General features: G+C 55.9%; 7 protein-coding genes across 7 annotated transcripts; 3 read left to right on the forward strand and 4 right to left on the reverse strand.

The window, feature by feature from the left end:
- Positions 1-123: 123 nt before the first annotated feature.
- P884DRAFT_299553 (uncharacterized protein) lies at positions 124-1,243 on the reverse strand (the record flags this gene model as incomplete). Its single annotated transcript, XM_069444693.1, has 2 exons — positions 124-820; positions 984-1,243. The coding sequence occupies 2 exons, from the start codon at positions 1,241-1,243 to the stop codon at positions 124-126; spliced, it is 957 nt and encodes a 318-aa protein (XP_069297868.1).
- A 2,362-nt stretch (positions 1,244-3,605) lies between these two features.
- P884DRAFT_269544 (uncharacterized protein) lies at positions 3,606-4,262 on the forward strand (the record flags this gene model as incomplete). Its single annotated transcript, XM_069442279.1, has 2 exons — positions 3,606-3,653; positions 3,795-4,262. 2 exons carry the CDS (start codon positions 3,606-3,608, stop codon positions 4,260-4,262), a joined length of 516 nt encoding a protein of 171 aa, XP_069297869.1.
- Positions 4,263-6,354: 2,092 nt separating this feature from the next.
- On the reverse strand, positions 6,355-7,431 carry P884DRAFT_259311 (uncharacterized protein). Its single transcript, XM_069441333.1, has one exon. It carries the CDS (start codon positions 7,058-7,060, stop codon positions 6,794-6,796), a length of 267 nt encoding a protein of 88 aa, XP_069297870.1. The 5' UTR covers positions 7,061-7,431; the 3' UTR covers positions 6,355-6,793.
- P884DRAFT_299555 (uncharacterized protein) lies at positions 7,371-7,799 on the reverse strand (the record flags this gene model as incomplete). The annotated part of the gene is made up of 3 exons (XM_069444694.1): positions 7,371-7,431; positions 7,491-7,615; positions 7,752-7,799. The coding sequence occupies 3 exons, from the start codon at positions 7,797-7,799 to the stop codon at positions 7,371-7,373; spliced, it is 234 nt and encodes a 77-aa protein (XP_069297871.1).
- A 572-nt stretch (positions 7,800-8,371) lies between these two features.
- Positions 8,372-9,355, forward strand: P884DRAFT_200075 (mitochondrial 18 KDa protein-domain-containing protein; the record flags this gene model as incomplete). Its single annotated transcript, XM_069438272.1, has 2 exons — positions 8,372-8,607; positions 8,680-9,355. The coding sequence occupies 2 exons, from the start codon at positions 8,372-8,374 to the stop codon at positions 9,353-9,355; spliced, it is 912 nt and encodes a 303-aa protein (XP_069297872.1).
- Positions 9,356-9,690: 335 nt separating this feature from the next.
- Positions 9,691-10,653, reverse strand: P884DRAFT_277416 (zinc finger-like protein; the record flags this gene model as incomplete). The annotated part of the gene is made up of 1 exon (XM_069443070.1): positions 9,691-10,653. One exon carries the CDS (start codon positions 10,651-10,653, stop codon positions 9,691-9,693), a length of 963 nt encoding a protein of 320 aa, XP_069297873.1.
- Positions 10,654-11,111: 458 nt separating this feature from the next.
- Positions 11,112-14,108, forward strand: P884DRAFT_299558 (uncharacterized protein; the record flags this gene model as incomplete). The annotated part of the gene is made up of 1 exon (XM_069444695.1): positions 11,112-14,108. One exon carries the CDS (start codon positions 11,112-11,114, stop codon positions 14,106-14,108), a length of 2,997 nt encoding a protein of 998 aa, XP_069297874.1.
- Between the last annotated feature and the right edge of the window lie 542 nt (positions 14,109-14,650).

Raw genomic sequence — 14,650 nt, forward strand, 5'->3', positions numbered from 1 at the left:
GGAATCTCGTCATCAGAGCAGAGAGGAGAACGCAAAGCCCTCGCTTAGGGGAAAGGGAAAACAAAAAGGTATACAGGGCATAAACGCAAGCAAGCACACCCAGTCCGGCATGAGCTGGGCTGCTCAGACCAGCCTCTCCATCAAGCCCCTCCTAACCTTGTAATTGACCACGCCACCCACCCCGAAAGCAGGCACGATGCGACATATCCTGGCGGCGGTGCTGACGGCCCAGTTCTTGCGCACCACGGCCCACCGATCCCGCCAGCTCGTCACGCCGGGCCGGTTGTAGACGTCCAGGCCCCACAGGTGCACGGGGGTGCTGACGAGCTGCAGGGTCGCGGGGGCGGCGAACTGCGCCATCGTCTGGCCGGACACGAACCGCTGGACCTCGTCGCTGACGCGCCGCGACAGGACGGGCCCCAGCAGCGGGGGCACGTTGAAGGAGGCGAAGATGGTCATGCAGTCGCGCAGGGCGAAGAGCGCGTAGCTGGGGAGGGCGACGGGACGCGGGGTGGCGCCGGGGGGCCCGAACAGGCGCACAAAGACCTGGTCCTTGTAGATGCAGAGGCCGATGTTGGCGGCGGAGGAGGCGGCGAACTTGGCCGTGCCCGAGCTGACGTGGGTCGCGGGCAGGGCGCGGACCGTCGAGGTGGCCGTGTCAAGCGAGTTCGCCGTCAGGTAGGTTCCGCCGTAGAGGGCGAAGATGAGGGCGAACGGCTTGGAGAAGACGACGCGCTGCGGCGTGCGGAGGAGCGCCTGAATGGAGATCTTGATCGACTCGGCGAGGGACCGGCGGCCGGAGGCGTTCTCCATGATAGACCTGGCCAAGAGAGTTAGGAGGAGGAGGAGATGAAGGTGGCAGTACGGTCAAGGGCGCGTCGGCCGGTTTTTTTTTTTTTTTTTTTTTTTTTTTTTTTTTTTTTTTTTTTTTTTTTTTGTTTTGGGGGGGGGGGGGGGGGAGGTCGGGGGTTGGGTTCCCGTACCGGTCGATGATGGAAATTATCGGAGCCACCATCACGGCAGCCGAGGCGGCGCTGATGAGGTCGGCGCCGAGCCGCAGAGCGAGGTTTTTGGTGTTCCACTTCTCAGTTTGCGTACTGCCGGCTTTCGGCTCCGGAGCCATGGTCGATGTCGGTATGGGCCGGGTCGCTGCCGCCAATCTGGACGACGATTTGACGCCGTCGAGCTGCAGTGGTGGAGGCTCTCTGGATGCCTCCAACCCGCCGATTCCGCCGTCCTTCATTCTGACCTTTCACCAATCTCTGGTGAGAGATGAGAGAAAAGGAGATTGCACAGGCCCAAAAAGGTCCCGGACGGCCGCCGTGGTTATCGGCACGGGGTACGGACAGTGGCTTTCATCCACGGTTCGGTCGGCCGCGCGGAAACAATAGCGCCAAGCCCGGCGATGAGAGAAAAGAGAGGGGGGCCAGGGGATGGCCAATTGGCGCCCTACTACAAAGGCAAAAGAAGGGAAATGGTTTATTGGACTCGAGTATGTGCTTCCATTCTGCTATCCACTGTTGAATAGTAAAGAAGCACTCCTCTGTGTGAAGTTGAGCGCTCACAGATCAAACTCCGGAGTTTAATTTGGTGACTAAGACGGCAACTCCGTGTTGCGCGTGCTTCACGGACGAGTGTGGATCACAGTATGAACGGCCGAAATCGGAGGTGCGGTGCTGACCCGACAGGAAGGAAGCGTTAGTTATCGGCCAGCAATTTTTCTGGGCAGAGCGGTCCTTAGTCGTTCTTCACAAAAGCTGTAAACCACCCACGTGATCTCTTTAATAACATCCCGTCCCTTTGCGCAGTTACCACTCCTCAATCCACCTTGTTCCCCTAACTTGGTTTCTTATTTGTATCATTCAAAGTTAGACTAGGTATTGTACTGATTACTATGTAACTGGTCAGGATTTTCGCAAGGTTCTGGGAAGGAACTCCTTAATGTGGAGCGAAGGCCGCCTCGGCATGGTTAGTTCCCTGCCCTTTCCGAGGCAGGTCTCTGTCAGTCTTGAATGCTCGCACTTCTACATCACAGCTGTATCTGCCAAGGTTGTGCACTCATCTTAGCAATCAGTCTCATATTATCTCTCAACGAGCGTTCTAGTCTTACGCTTAGTCTAGTTTCTTCAGCAAGTTGTGTGCTAATTGAAATCCATTACCAATTCGCTTCAAACCTCAAGCGTGCTGCCACCTCCGACATGAATTTAACTTGGCCCAGACATGTTGTCATAGTTAACCCCTCCACTAGGTGAATGGTGGTTGTTGGATGACTTCCAAGACGGATTACGAGAGTAAGCAAGTCGCTGGTATGTAACATAAAACAATGGACGCACAGCCTTGTACCTAGCGAACTGTCAGTGGACACAACAATAGTCGCGATATGAAGTACCCATGCATTAATTACGTGATTGCCTAGGTGACATTTAGGATATCTTGGTCTTTCTGGTCATGGTGGCCGTGGTTCCCCTCGAGACGTCCCAGAAGCTTGTCCCCAATAGAAGGACAAATATCCCTATCAGAGAAGACACAAGACACACGAAAGGTTATGCCTCTTTGAGCACTGGTTGCACCTTTGTATTCAGGCGAATGAACTTTTCCTAAGTCTGACAAGATTTGTTGATGGCATCTCTCTCAACGCACATACAGATTGCTTTCCGTTTTCAGACATCTTCCAGGAAAACCTAAGGCATTGACTCACGCGAAGTCACTGGCCTCTATTACCGGTAATTATTCTGTTCTCTGACGAGTATAATCTCTTTGCTGGTGCCAGATACCTGGCGTCCCTCAGCCACAAGTCCACAAACGTTTTTGGCGTAGACTCAAGGACACATGTGATTCAGCTTCTGAGTTTGAAACCCATCTCTCGGACACACGCTGGTAATTTTCACGACATAGAATGCCTGATTGCGTTGCTTATTGGCCAGGCGTTCAGGCACGATGCTGTCGTCAGTAGGATTAGACAAATGATTCTCGTTAATACGAGTCTATACCCGTCCCCTGACCTCAGAGATGAGAGGTCATAGAAGTGAGAATACGTTATCTAATTATAGCCCCCAGAGCATTTATAAACTCCATCCACCACCAAAAATGTAAGAATGAATGACACCTATAGATTTCTTCTTCTGCTGGCTAGGGGCTCAAGGCAGCGCTGTGACGTGCGAGGGGCTTCACGGTATACTCCAATGGCGTTTAGAACTTTCAAGCCGTTCTGAATGTGCGTCTTTGTCGTGACGCAGGTGCTCGCAGTGTCACCTACGGGGTCTAGCTCCGCCAGATAGCTCATCGACACCATCCTTTCTCAGATCGATTGCCGAGATACAGCCGTTGGAAAGAGCACTTCAACCGGTCTGATCTTTGGACTTAATGGGTGCTCATATGGCTCCGCTCAACTCCTAAGCACTGACCGGGGCTTGGAGCAGAGTCATTTTCCCTCTGCGAGCTTCTGGTCCCGAAGAAGTCAGTTGTTCTCTACCTCTTTTCATCATTCTCACCAAAGAGTGGCTCTTCATCCGCTGTCCTCTGCATCACAGGCGTTAGAGATCGTCATCTCAGCAGCTCTTCAACGAATACCATAAACGTACACGCATCAACGCAAGAAGGCGAAGATGGACGGTAGACAAACCGAGACTGCGAGAAGCTCCGTTGTCGAGGAGGTAAGGCTTCCCCACAGTCAACCCTTCCCGCTCTGCTACTCTCAAGTTGAGCTCCTGCCTCGGCACATTCCTCTTCATCACAGGCTTCCCGGCTGTCTATCTCACATCCAAGACATGTACTAATCAAAACCCTCGCGGCAGCGGCGGCAGCAGCAGCAGCAGCAGCACTCGCGCCTCTTTCTCCACGATCGGGCCACCTTCGCGGAGGTGGCGGAGAGACTGAGGGGCCACATCCGCGTGGTCCACCAAGAGGCCGACCTGATCGAGTCCACCGTCGACGACGTCCTGAGGGACCCCAACCTCGAGGTGCTCCGCGAGGCCGCCAAGCGCATCCGCCTCACCGCGCGTTTCATGGCCTTCGAGCTGGAGCGCCTGATGGCCATCCACCACCGTATCGAGCGGTCCCAGACCGTTGTGCCCAGCAGGACCGTCGAAACCGCCGCTATCGCCCTCGCGGTCGCCACCCCTGCTGACGATGCTGCGGCTGCCGCGTCCGGATCTTCTGGCTCTGCTGGCTCTGCTGGCTCTGCTGGCTCTGCTGGCTCTACTGGTTCTGATGACGATCCCGCCGACGCCGGTGACACCAGCTCCGGTTCTGCATCGGCTTAAGGATTAAATGAGGTTTAGCCACGAGACTATTGCCTGGCTGGGTGGTTAGATGCGGGGAAGAGGTTGTTTGTTTTGTCTTTGGGGGAGAAGAGGGGACTCGGAAGGATGGCAGGCGACGCTACCGTTCGGAGGTGATTAGGCCATTCTGCCCAAGGGTTCGAGACAAATCAGTCGAAATCGCTCAAGAAGAGTGGTGCTCCGAAGGATAGTACTCCGTACTCTGCTAGGGAATATTAGAGAAGTTTGTTGCCCCGACTTTCCTATTTAAAGCCGAATAGAAACCTGTGGCTTCTCATGGTCAAGCGGCCCAGTCGCTCAGGTTCAGTAGTAATTAAACCAAGTTTGGGGCACGGTAGGAATCACGCACATTCGTACGAAAGGCTACCTTAGTCATGGTACTGCACATACCTACATTAGCGTACTTCCGCCCTTTGCAAAGGTGGAATGCAAGGCAATCTGGGCGCTGACCGGGCCGATAGGAAGGGAACTAAAAGAGAAGATCACCAGCAATAAGTTGACGGCCCACATATAATATTATATTTCTGATGCTAATGCTGCATCTCCCGCATAACACACCCCACTAATTATCTACTAACGTAATTACTCCAGGACTGCTAAGGGAATTGTTGGCAACGATGAGTGGGCGCGTAGACACTATTTATTCCATACATCGTCCATGGCATGCCAGCACAACTACCTACCTAACAGATTTCCTAAGTCCTCATATTGTCACGCGTACTTACTACAGACAGGGCGGCTGCTGCGTACGAAGTAGCATGCTCTTACCGGACACCGCCTGCTAGACTCCTTGCGAGTACCTGATTGGTCAAGTCTTGAACAAGAGTTAATTACGGCTAGAACCAAAGTCCTCCGCGACAACAACAATGGTGTGTAATTAATTATCTAATTAATCAGGTAATTACGCTCTGCTCAATCTCTTGTGTCGAGATCACCTTGCAAAACAAATTCATACTCTTGCTTAATGACAAGAGCTCTATGCATGTCAGCAGCCTCGTAAGGCCCACAGAGCCACATTGCGTTGGTTGATGATCGACATTGGTTGTTGAGGTTGATGCGAATAAGATCCCAAGTTACATCGGCGCTGCATACCTTGGCATCTCAGCATAGCGACCCTCATAGCGAGACAATCATGGAGCTCTGTGTACCCCAGATGTGGAGCACGAGTTGATTGTTCAAGGCATTATCCGCGGCGACAACGCGCTCACTCTCTGACGCTGATCCAGAAGAGCGTGCCAACTGATCCTGCCGAGATCCGTTGGTGGTCAGATCAGACCGTCGAGATGCAGAGGTGATCAGCCAGGCAGCAGAGGTATGGATCAAGTATTAGACCATATAACTATAAGAGAGGTTAGGTCTCCTCGTCTTCCGGAGCTGTGAAGGTAGGCAAGAGTTCCAAACATCACCATCCAGGCGCTCGCTCCCGGCTTAGCACCACCTCCTTCCCACTCAACTGGGCCATCTGCACATTCCACAACGCATTACAACCCCGGACAATGCAGCTCCCAACCGCCACCGTTGCCGTGCTCGGCCTTGCCACCTCCGCCACCGGCTTTACCTTGCCTCAGGCTTATTCGGCGCTCCATCTGGGGAAGCGCGCCGAGTGCACACCCGGCTACTGGAGGTGCCTGTATGGTGGGATCTTGGTCTGCAACGGCGTGGGCCAGTGGGTTCCGTCATACAACTGCTCGCAGATATCGGCGTGCTGTTCCGTGAGCGACGGCGGCCTCAACGCGTACTGTGTCAAGTGTTAGACCCTCCTCGTGACTTGAAAAAAAAAAAAAAAGAAAGGAACTTAATTTATTGAAAAGGTTAGTGGTCGGTCAACATTGCACCTGCCTACGCCATCCGGGGTGGCTGACGAACTCAATCTTCTGCAGCGCGATGAGGCTGGGTTGTGTCAAGGCGCATGGAAAGCCTCAGAGGGAGGATGTGGCCCGCAGTTGGGTGCTCTTTTCTAGAGGGACCAGATTGTCGCTGAGCACCCTCCCGCCGGCAGCTCGGAAGCTACGTGCATGATTTTGAAAAGCAAGCGTACTGGGAGCAGCTTTGTTTTGGTTATTAATATGAGGGTCTGTTTGAAGTTTATTAATTAATAGAGAAGTCATTCCCATTTTCTCGACTGTACTCAACAGCACCTGATGCTGATGCATTTTGTCAAGAGTTCCTTTAGCCCCTTTTCACTGTTTGCCTGTTGCGCTCCATCCCAGAAGCCGACGCTTAACCATATATCCAGGGAAAAATAGACCTCTGGAAGTGAGACAGCGATTCCGAGTTCGAACTCGGAGCTCGGAGTTCACCGTACTGAGCTTAAGCCATCGCTGAGAGAAAACCAGTCTTTTTGCCGGCAGTAGACATGATCTCGAGAAATCAAGGTCATACGGTGTCCCTGGCCTAGCAGTTTTAAGACAACGGCTGGAGTCGGGTTCTCGAGGACTTCGTCAAGGGCAAACGTATGATGGCACCATCTCCTCTTCCATTCTAAGCAGACTCATTGGGAGGAAGACTGCGCATCACAGCACGCATACTTTGCCTTGTTGGCTTCCGGTCTCTGCCCCGGATTTGGCCACCGGGCTAGAGCGCGCGGAATCGTCTTCGTCCAAACGTTGAGTAACTATGAATAGTGCTGATGGTGCCGCTGGAAGGTTTTTCTCGGTGGTGTCACGGCGTAGGTTTAGGTAAAGGCCAATTCTCTCTATAGCAGCTTGTGCAGATTCCCGACCTACTCGAGAGGGTAATAGTAATGATGCTGCCAAGCTTTGAGACAGATATCGGGGCATGAAGCTGGTGATATCCTCAATGGTTTGGAACGCATCCTAGAAATACCGCGCAAGTTGACTTCGCTGTAGCTCAGGTTGCCAACATCTCAACCCTCACCAGCATACGGGCAAGGATGTTGTCCTTCTTTTTCAGTTTGCCCGAGCCTAAACACACGGCACTGGACACATCATAGAAGGGGATCGAGTCGTTCTGCATTCGTCTTGAGGGTTTCAACCTAGTAGGCAAACGTGCTCCCAGTGAACGCCCGCTATACATGTACACAGGGCTCTGTGCCCTCCCGCCTCTCGACAGCCATTCGACACACTTGAATCAGTGCTTCGCGGCGCCGCCCGAATTCTTCTCGCCCGCCTGCGCCTCCTCCACAAACTTCCTGTTGTCGTGTCAGATAAATGACCCCATCACGAATGAGCCAAAGGGATATAAGCGCACTTGATGAAATCGGCCTCGTCGGAGCTGGAAGCATTGATCGGGGGGGAGGCGGGTTGCGCCTTGCTACCACCACCAAATGCGGCGTAGGAGCCCGCAAACAGCGTGCCGAGGACGCCCATCGCCAGCTGCAGCGGTTCTCAATGTCAGCTACTCCGTGTTGAATCTCAATGGAGCTGGGCAGGACATGGTCCGAGGTATTTGAGTACACCGAAAGCTTGGGAGCTTCAATCTTTTTTCCCGGCCGGGGGGGGGGGAACTGACGTAGTGCGAGCCAACGTTCGCGCCAAAGATCTTGTATGTCTGTACCATTTTGGCGGAGAGGGCGGATGAGTTTCGCGATGTGGTGGTGGAAGTCCTGGTCGTGAAGCTGTCGGAAGGACGCGGAGTTTGGCGATTGCAAAGCTTAAAACGTCGCAGGGACGTCAGGTCCGTCCCTGAATACCCGAGATTTTGCCAGGAACCGGATGAAGTATGCGCACGGGCCATTCGTGTCGGAGGTCCGGCCCCACATCAGAACAAGGGGTAGTTTGAGCGGCACATTGCTTATCAGCTGTGGAGATAGCAACCAGAACGACGTCACTGATTTGAGAACTCTCAGAGGCGAGACGCTTCAGGCTTAGGCTGGTTTCCCTCGATGATTTGCAAGCTTGATCTTCCAAGAAACTGCAGATTGTTAGACGAGCTCATAAACAACTACTGGCGTCTTTAGTCCTTGTCATACGCCGAGGTTCGACCACCGGACCTAATTCGAACGGTTTTCCGATTGTTCCCGACTTGAACGAAAGGACTAGTGGGGGAAGAATATATGACGACTTTTCGGTTCTCACCTGCAAACACTAAGCTGATGTAGCAGCTGACCCTTCTACAACTGTCGTTACACCATGTGGCCCTTCAGCAGCAGCTCCGAGAAGCCGACGGCTCCGTCAAACGCGCAAAATGAATCCACCACATCGCCGCAGTCCCAAAGCGCGGCAGACCACCTGAAGAAGGCGGCCGCCGACACCGACATCGACCCTAAGAATCTCCCTGAGAAGCAGAAGCTGCCACCGAAGCTCCAGCGGCTTTTGGACAAGTCCGGAAAAGAAGAAAATCTGTTCGACGAGCTAGTCGAGGGCTAGTACGTCCCGCCGCCCGCCTTCTCATGTCCAGAATGAAACCAGTGCTAACCGACATGCGTATAACCAAACAGCGTACCGCCGTCCACCGACTCCAACGTTCGCTATGCCGCCTACGCAGCCCGCTTCCGCACCATCCTCCTCTCCGCCCACCGCTACGTGGCCTACACGTCGGACATTGGCGAGTCCTTCAGGCCCGTGGCGCACCCCTGGCTGGTGCGCTCCGCGTACGGCGTCTCGTGGGCTTACATCCTCGGCGACGTCAGCTACGAAGGCTACAAGGCGTACCTGCACAACCAGCGGGTTCTGAACCCGCAGCTCGAGCTGACCACGCGCCAGCAGCAGATCCTCGGGCTGGACGATGACGGAGCAGCACCCAGGCCGGCCGCCCCGCCCGGCGTCATCCCCCCCCTGGAGGACTACAGGACGGTGATGCTGCAGCGCGGCATCTTCCAGAGCATCGCGAGCATGGGGTTGCCGGCGTTTACCATCCACAGCGTGGTGAAGTATAGCGGACGCGCCATGAAGGACGTCAAGAATGCGACGTTGAGGACGTGGGGCCCGATCGGTTTGGGCCTCTCGGTCGTGCCGTTCCTGCCGGCCTTGTTCGACAAGCCGGTCGAGAATGCGGTCGAGTGGGCGTTCCACAAGGGGTTCGAGACCTTTGGCGGCCCTCATGCCGTGGGGAACGCGCCGCTCATCGGGAGGGAAAAACGGCTGAGCGAGAGGCCGAAAGAGAAGAGGGAGTGAGATTACCGGGCATTTGATGGCGACAATCTCTGCCCTGAGTTTGTTGTGTTATAGTACGCAACCCCCGCTCTAGAGTCACTGCTTGATGAAGGTGTTTCGGAACGGCAGACGGCATGTAGCGTGAACAACTATTAGGGTCACTTGATGAAAGGGTATAATAATGCCTCCTATCAGATGCCAAAAAAATAAATAAAAAAATTAAACTATCCCATGACCCAACTTGCGATATTACAGTGGCCCCTTTATATCACAAAACCTGTCTATCCGCAAAACGCCAAGCGTTGAGCTCCCCCAAAACGCTATGCCGAACAACACCGCTGTAAGAAGTCTCTTGGTCATGCCTCGATCAGATCCGGCGGCGGCCCAACACCCCTCAACAAGACAACGGTGTTGCCGCTCTGCAACACGTCGCCCAATTTCTCGTTGAAGTCTAGCAATCGCCCTCCTTCGACATGGAACACCCGTAACTTGTCCTCCTCCGAGCTCGACTGGTTGTTGATATTCGGCACCTGCAAACTCCGCGCCGCAGCATCCAGCATCTTGCCAACCACCCAATCGTGCGAGTAGAAGAACTCGCCCTTCGGAATCTTGGCCCTGGCCGTCGCCGCCTCGGCCTCGACGTACAGGTATATCCTCTTCTCGGGCGCAATCTTGGCGTCCCCCTTGGCCGTCTTCTTGAGATTGTTGACCGCGAGCATCTGCGCGACCTTGGGCTTCGAGCTTGCCGGCGCGAGAGAGATCTTGGCCTGCTGCTTCTTGGCCTGGCCCCACAGGCGGAAGCGCTCCAGCGCGCTCCGGGCCCCCTCGGCGACGGCGGCGGCCTGGGCCGCGCCGGCGGCGCGGGCCCCGATCGGCGTCTTGCTGCTGCAGTCGTGCTCCTCGCGCAGCCGGTGCTTGAGGCAGTAGTCGCGGTTGCAGCTGGGGCAGGGCACGCCCGGCGCGAGCGGCGTGCCGATGACGGCGCTGCAGTTGTCGTCGGCGCACACCTTCTTCCGGCCCACCGGGTCGCGCATGGGCTTGCCCTGGCCCAGCGACGGCCTGGCCAGTTCCTGCTCGCGCCGGCGCGCCGCCCACGCCCCCGGGTTCGTGCATTCGTGGCTGTCTTCGGTGCGGTGCTCGAGGCAGAAGGTCTTGTTGCAGCTCTGGCATCGGAACGGGAGGAAGTCGAGCTGGTTGCAGTAGCTGTACTGGCAGTGGGAGCCTACCAGGCTCGCGTCGGTGCTGCGGCTGTCGACTGCGGCGGCGGACATTTGAACGTACGAGGTCTCGTCAGACTTGTTCGGGTTTGGAGAAGCCATGATTGCGGGGCTGACCCGGGGAGGGGGGGACGGGCTGCTGTTCGGTTTAAATAAGTTATGGTAGGGCAGGACTAGGCGGCATCGGGTCACGTAATCGGAGGCGCGCCCCCGGTTGAGGAATCTTTCTACGGGGGTCGCTGACCAAGCGAGTGGGTTGAGAAGATGACGAGGTTTGGTTGCCTAGCCCCCCTCGCAGCTGTGTTGTGTCAGTAGTTTCAGGGTCACTGGAACGATCTCGAAGGGACCGGACCCGACAGCTTGGCGAGATCAGCGGGGCCAACCACGGCAGGGGAGCGCTAGTGTAGGCGCCGATCCCCAGCTCCTCAGTTAGCGGTCTTGGCATCTGGGGCAAGAAAGCGCGGCAGGCAAACCTTGGCCGCCCCCGGCCATTCCGATAACCTCCAAGTTCTCTCAGACTTTCAACATGTCTCGCCACAGCGAACCGCTTTCAGATCGATATGCCTCCCTATGTTCCGCGCAAAAGAATACGTGACGATACACCGCCCACTCAAAATGAATCGAAACCGAACCAGGGTCGCGAGACAAAAACTGCCATAGCTCCGCCGCGCAAGTCGACCCTTTTCGATGACCTTGATGCAAGCTCGACTCCACGGTCCTCAACCCGAAATGGCTCGTCAGTTTTGAAGATAGACGACAGTGAGGACGACGAAAGCTCACTGTCGTCGCTGTCCGATGCCGACTTTGAGGATATTCCAGCCCCAAAGCGACATAAGGTTGGAGCGCCTACCGATAAAGAGGATAAAGACGAGGAGGGGGAGGAGGACGACGAAGACGACGAAGACGAAGACATTGAGTTTGAAGATGTCAAAACACCGCACGCGGCCTTGACAAACGTACCAACGCCCTCTGGCGACCTCGAATTAACCTTGATTAGGGACACGAGGATATCGCTGGCGAATGCGTTGGGGAAGAAAGGCCCGTCCAAGTTGGAACGCAAGATCCGCATTGCCACGCATTGCGTTCACGTCCAATTCCTCCTTTGGCATAACGCCATCCGCAACTCATGGCTGTGTGATCCCATCGTGCAAGGGATCCTGTTGTCACATCTCCCTCCACGACTGTGGGCGGAGGTGGATAGGTGGAAGGTGGCTAGTGGCCTGGAAGTCCCAGAGGAATCACCAAGAAGCGGCAGGATACAACAGGACGTCAAGGGAAAGGGGAAAGCACAGCTCCGGAAACCCAGGGACTGGAGCGAGCCATCCCAGCGCTTGGAAAAGGGCGCCGTGGATATGAGCCACGGTGACCCCCTGTTCAGACTGATGAAGTATCTCGCCTCCTGGTGGAAGCAGCGATTCCGTATCACCGCACCCGGGTTGCGGAAGTGGGGCTACATGTCTTTGGAGCGGCTTGACCGGCTGACCAAGGCCTTCAAGCAAGAGGGGCATGACCAGGAGAGGTTTGGGGAGCGAATCCGGAACTTGGATGAGTTTCGAATTTGTGCCCAAGAATGTGCCGGCAGCCGTGACGTGGGCGCTCAGCTGTTCACGGCTCTTCTCAGGGCGTTGGGTCTGGAGGCTCGCCTCGTTGCTAATCTTCAGCCGCTGGGCTTTGGCTGGACCAAACTGGAGGAGGCGGATCCTGAGAAGGAAGGATTCAGCTTTGGGCAAACTGCACAAAAAGATTCAGAAGAGGTCGTCCGGAAAGGGACAGCCGCTCCGAAGCCTCGTTCAACAAGAACGGCGAAAAGTGCTGTGCCCACTCGAAAATCGAGACGGAACAAGCAAGCAGAGATGGAGGAGCCATCTGACTCTGCGTTAGCTGTTGACGACAGCGATGACGACCTTGCGATTGAGCTTCCACAAGCGCCACCGAAACGGGGGAAGGTTTACGATGCGGATCTAGAGTTTCCTCACTACTGGACTGAAGTTCTCTCCCCGGTGACGAACAAGTACCTTCCAGTTGATCCCATTGTCAAGTCTGTGATTGCTACAAACCGAGAGCTCGTCGAATCGCTGGAGCCTCGTGGCGGGAAGGCAGACAAGGCTAAGCAGGTCATGGCATACGTTGTTGGGCACTCTCGGGACGGAACGGCCAAGGACGTCACAATTCGCTATCTCAAGCGGCAGATGCTGCCCGGCCGGACGAAGGGGATGCGTATGCCGACCGAAAAGGTACCTGTGTACAACCGGCACGGTAAAGTTAAGCGGTATGACCAGTTCGACTGGTTCAAGTCCGTCATGAGGGGCTATGCCAGGGGTGGACCGAAGCACCCCGTCACAGAAGCCGACCAGGTCGAAGACGCCAGTGACCTCAAGCCCGTCAAGCACGAGAAAAGAGAGATCAAAGACGGCGAAGAGACCCTCCAGTACTACAAACAATCCAAGGAATTCGTCCTCGCGCGCCACCTCAAACGCGAGGAAGCCCTCCTGCCCAACGCCAAGCCTGTGAAGATATTCAAAAACAAGGGCAAGGCGGGGGAAGAAGAACCTGTGTACTTGCGAAAGGACGTGGTGCAGGTGAAAAGCGCCGAGACCTGGCACAAGCAGGGCCGCGCGCCGAAGCCGGGCGAGCAGCCGCTCAAGCGAGTACCCTACCGGGCGGCGACGACCAACAGGCAGCGCGAGATTGCCGAGGCAGAGGCGGCGACGGGCGAGAAGGTGCTCCAGGGCTTGTACAGCTTCGACCAGACCGACTGGATCATCCCGCCGCCCATCCGAGACGGCATCATCCCCAAGAACGAGTACGGCAACATTGACTTGTTTGTCGAGCACATGTGCCCCCAGGGCGCCGTGCACGTGCCCTACCGCGGCGCCTTGCGCGTGGCCAAGAGGCTAGGGATCGACTTCGCCGAAGCCGTAGTGGATTTCGAGTTTGGCCACCGCATGGCCGTGCCGGTCATTCAGGGAATCGTAATTGCCGAGGAGCATTATGATGCGGTGATGGAGGAGCTGGCCAAGGACGAGGCGGAGAAGAAGAGGAAGGAAGATGAGAAGAGGCGGAAGGCGGCGCTGAGCATGTGGAGACGGTTTCTCATGGGGCTGCGGATCGTCGAGAGGATCAAACAGGACTACGGGCAGGTCGAGGTTAGCGCGGATGCCGCAGGGCCAGGCGGCGGCGGAGAGGCCAAGGGCGAGGAGACGCGAGATGTTGATGCGGGTACGGGGTTAGAGGACGAGGACATGGGCGGAGGGTTCCTGCCGGAAGGTTATGAAGATGCAGAAGAGAAGACGACAAGTCTGACCTCGGGCTTCTTCCCTGTGGTCGATGAAGAGGAGGGCACAGGAAGCGAAGACGGTGGGCTGGAGATTGACCATGGGGAAGGCGGTCGAGAGCCGGCAGCTGAACCGAGCACATCGGTCATGAGCACAAGGCCGAAGCGGAAGGCGGTTTCCAAAGCGCAGGCAACGCGTCGTCGAAGGCGGCCGAATATCCCATCGAGCTCCGAGGAGGAGCAAGACGAGGAAATCGATTCTCAGAGCTCGGACGACGAGTAAAGCTGTCGCTGCATGGCCTGACACCGAAGAAGCGGCGTTTGTCGTGTCGAGTTGACGCTGTCCGCCGGGGCGGGTGGCTAGGAGTTGGCATGTGCTGTGGTGGATGCACAAACTGCCTGTCCGTTGACAGCAGCTTTTGTTCCTGGCTGTCGCAACCAGGCGTTGTAATGCGCGGATTCCCCGCTTTACTAGCGGTGCACAATCAGGACCGACTTCATCCACGCAGAGCGATACTACGAACAATGCGGACTCAGCCTGCGTATTCGATGCCTTGTCACGATTCGGTGAGGCGTTCAGGACCGGAGTTGGCCCCTTTAAATTCCGCCCTCTTCCAGCATCCAAGACCGCTCGCCTGCCTTCCTGGACTGGACTGTATGTCGCTAGCAGCACAGTAAGCTGCCAAGATTGGCCACAACTCAACTGCATTGATTGGCATGCGAACGACCACTGAAAGGCCAGCCGGGTGCCTCCTCCCCGCCTTGAAAGGTACTCCGGCTGTCGACCAGCAGTATAGGCATTCAGGCACGTGCGTTTACTTCGGA

This window comes from Thermothelomyces heterothallicus (genome assembly GCF_042370625.1).
Source record: "Thermothelomyces heterothallicus CBS 202.75 unplaced genomic scaffold P884_scaffold_10, whole genome shotgun sequence".
In the NCBI taxonomy this organism is placed as follows: Eukaryota; Fungi; Ascomycota; class Sordariomycetes; order Sordariales; family Chaetomiaceae; genus Thermothelomyces; species Thermothelomyces heterothallicus.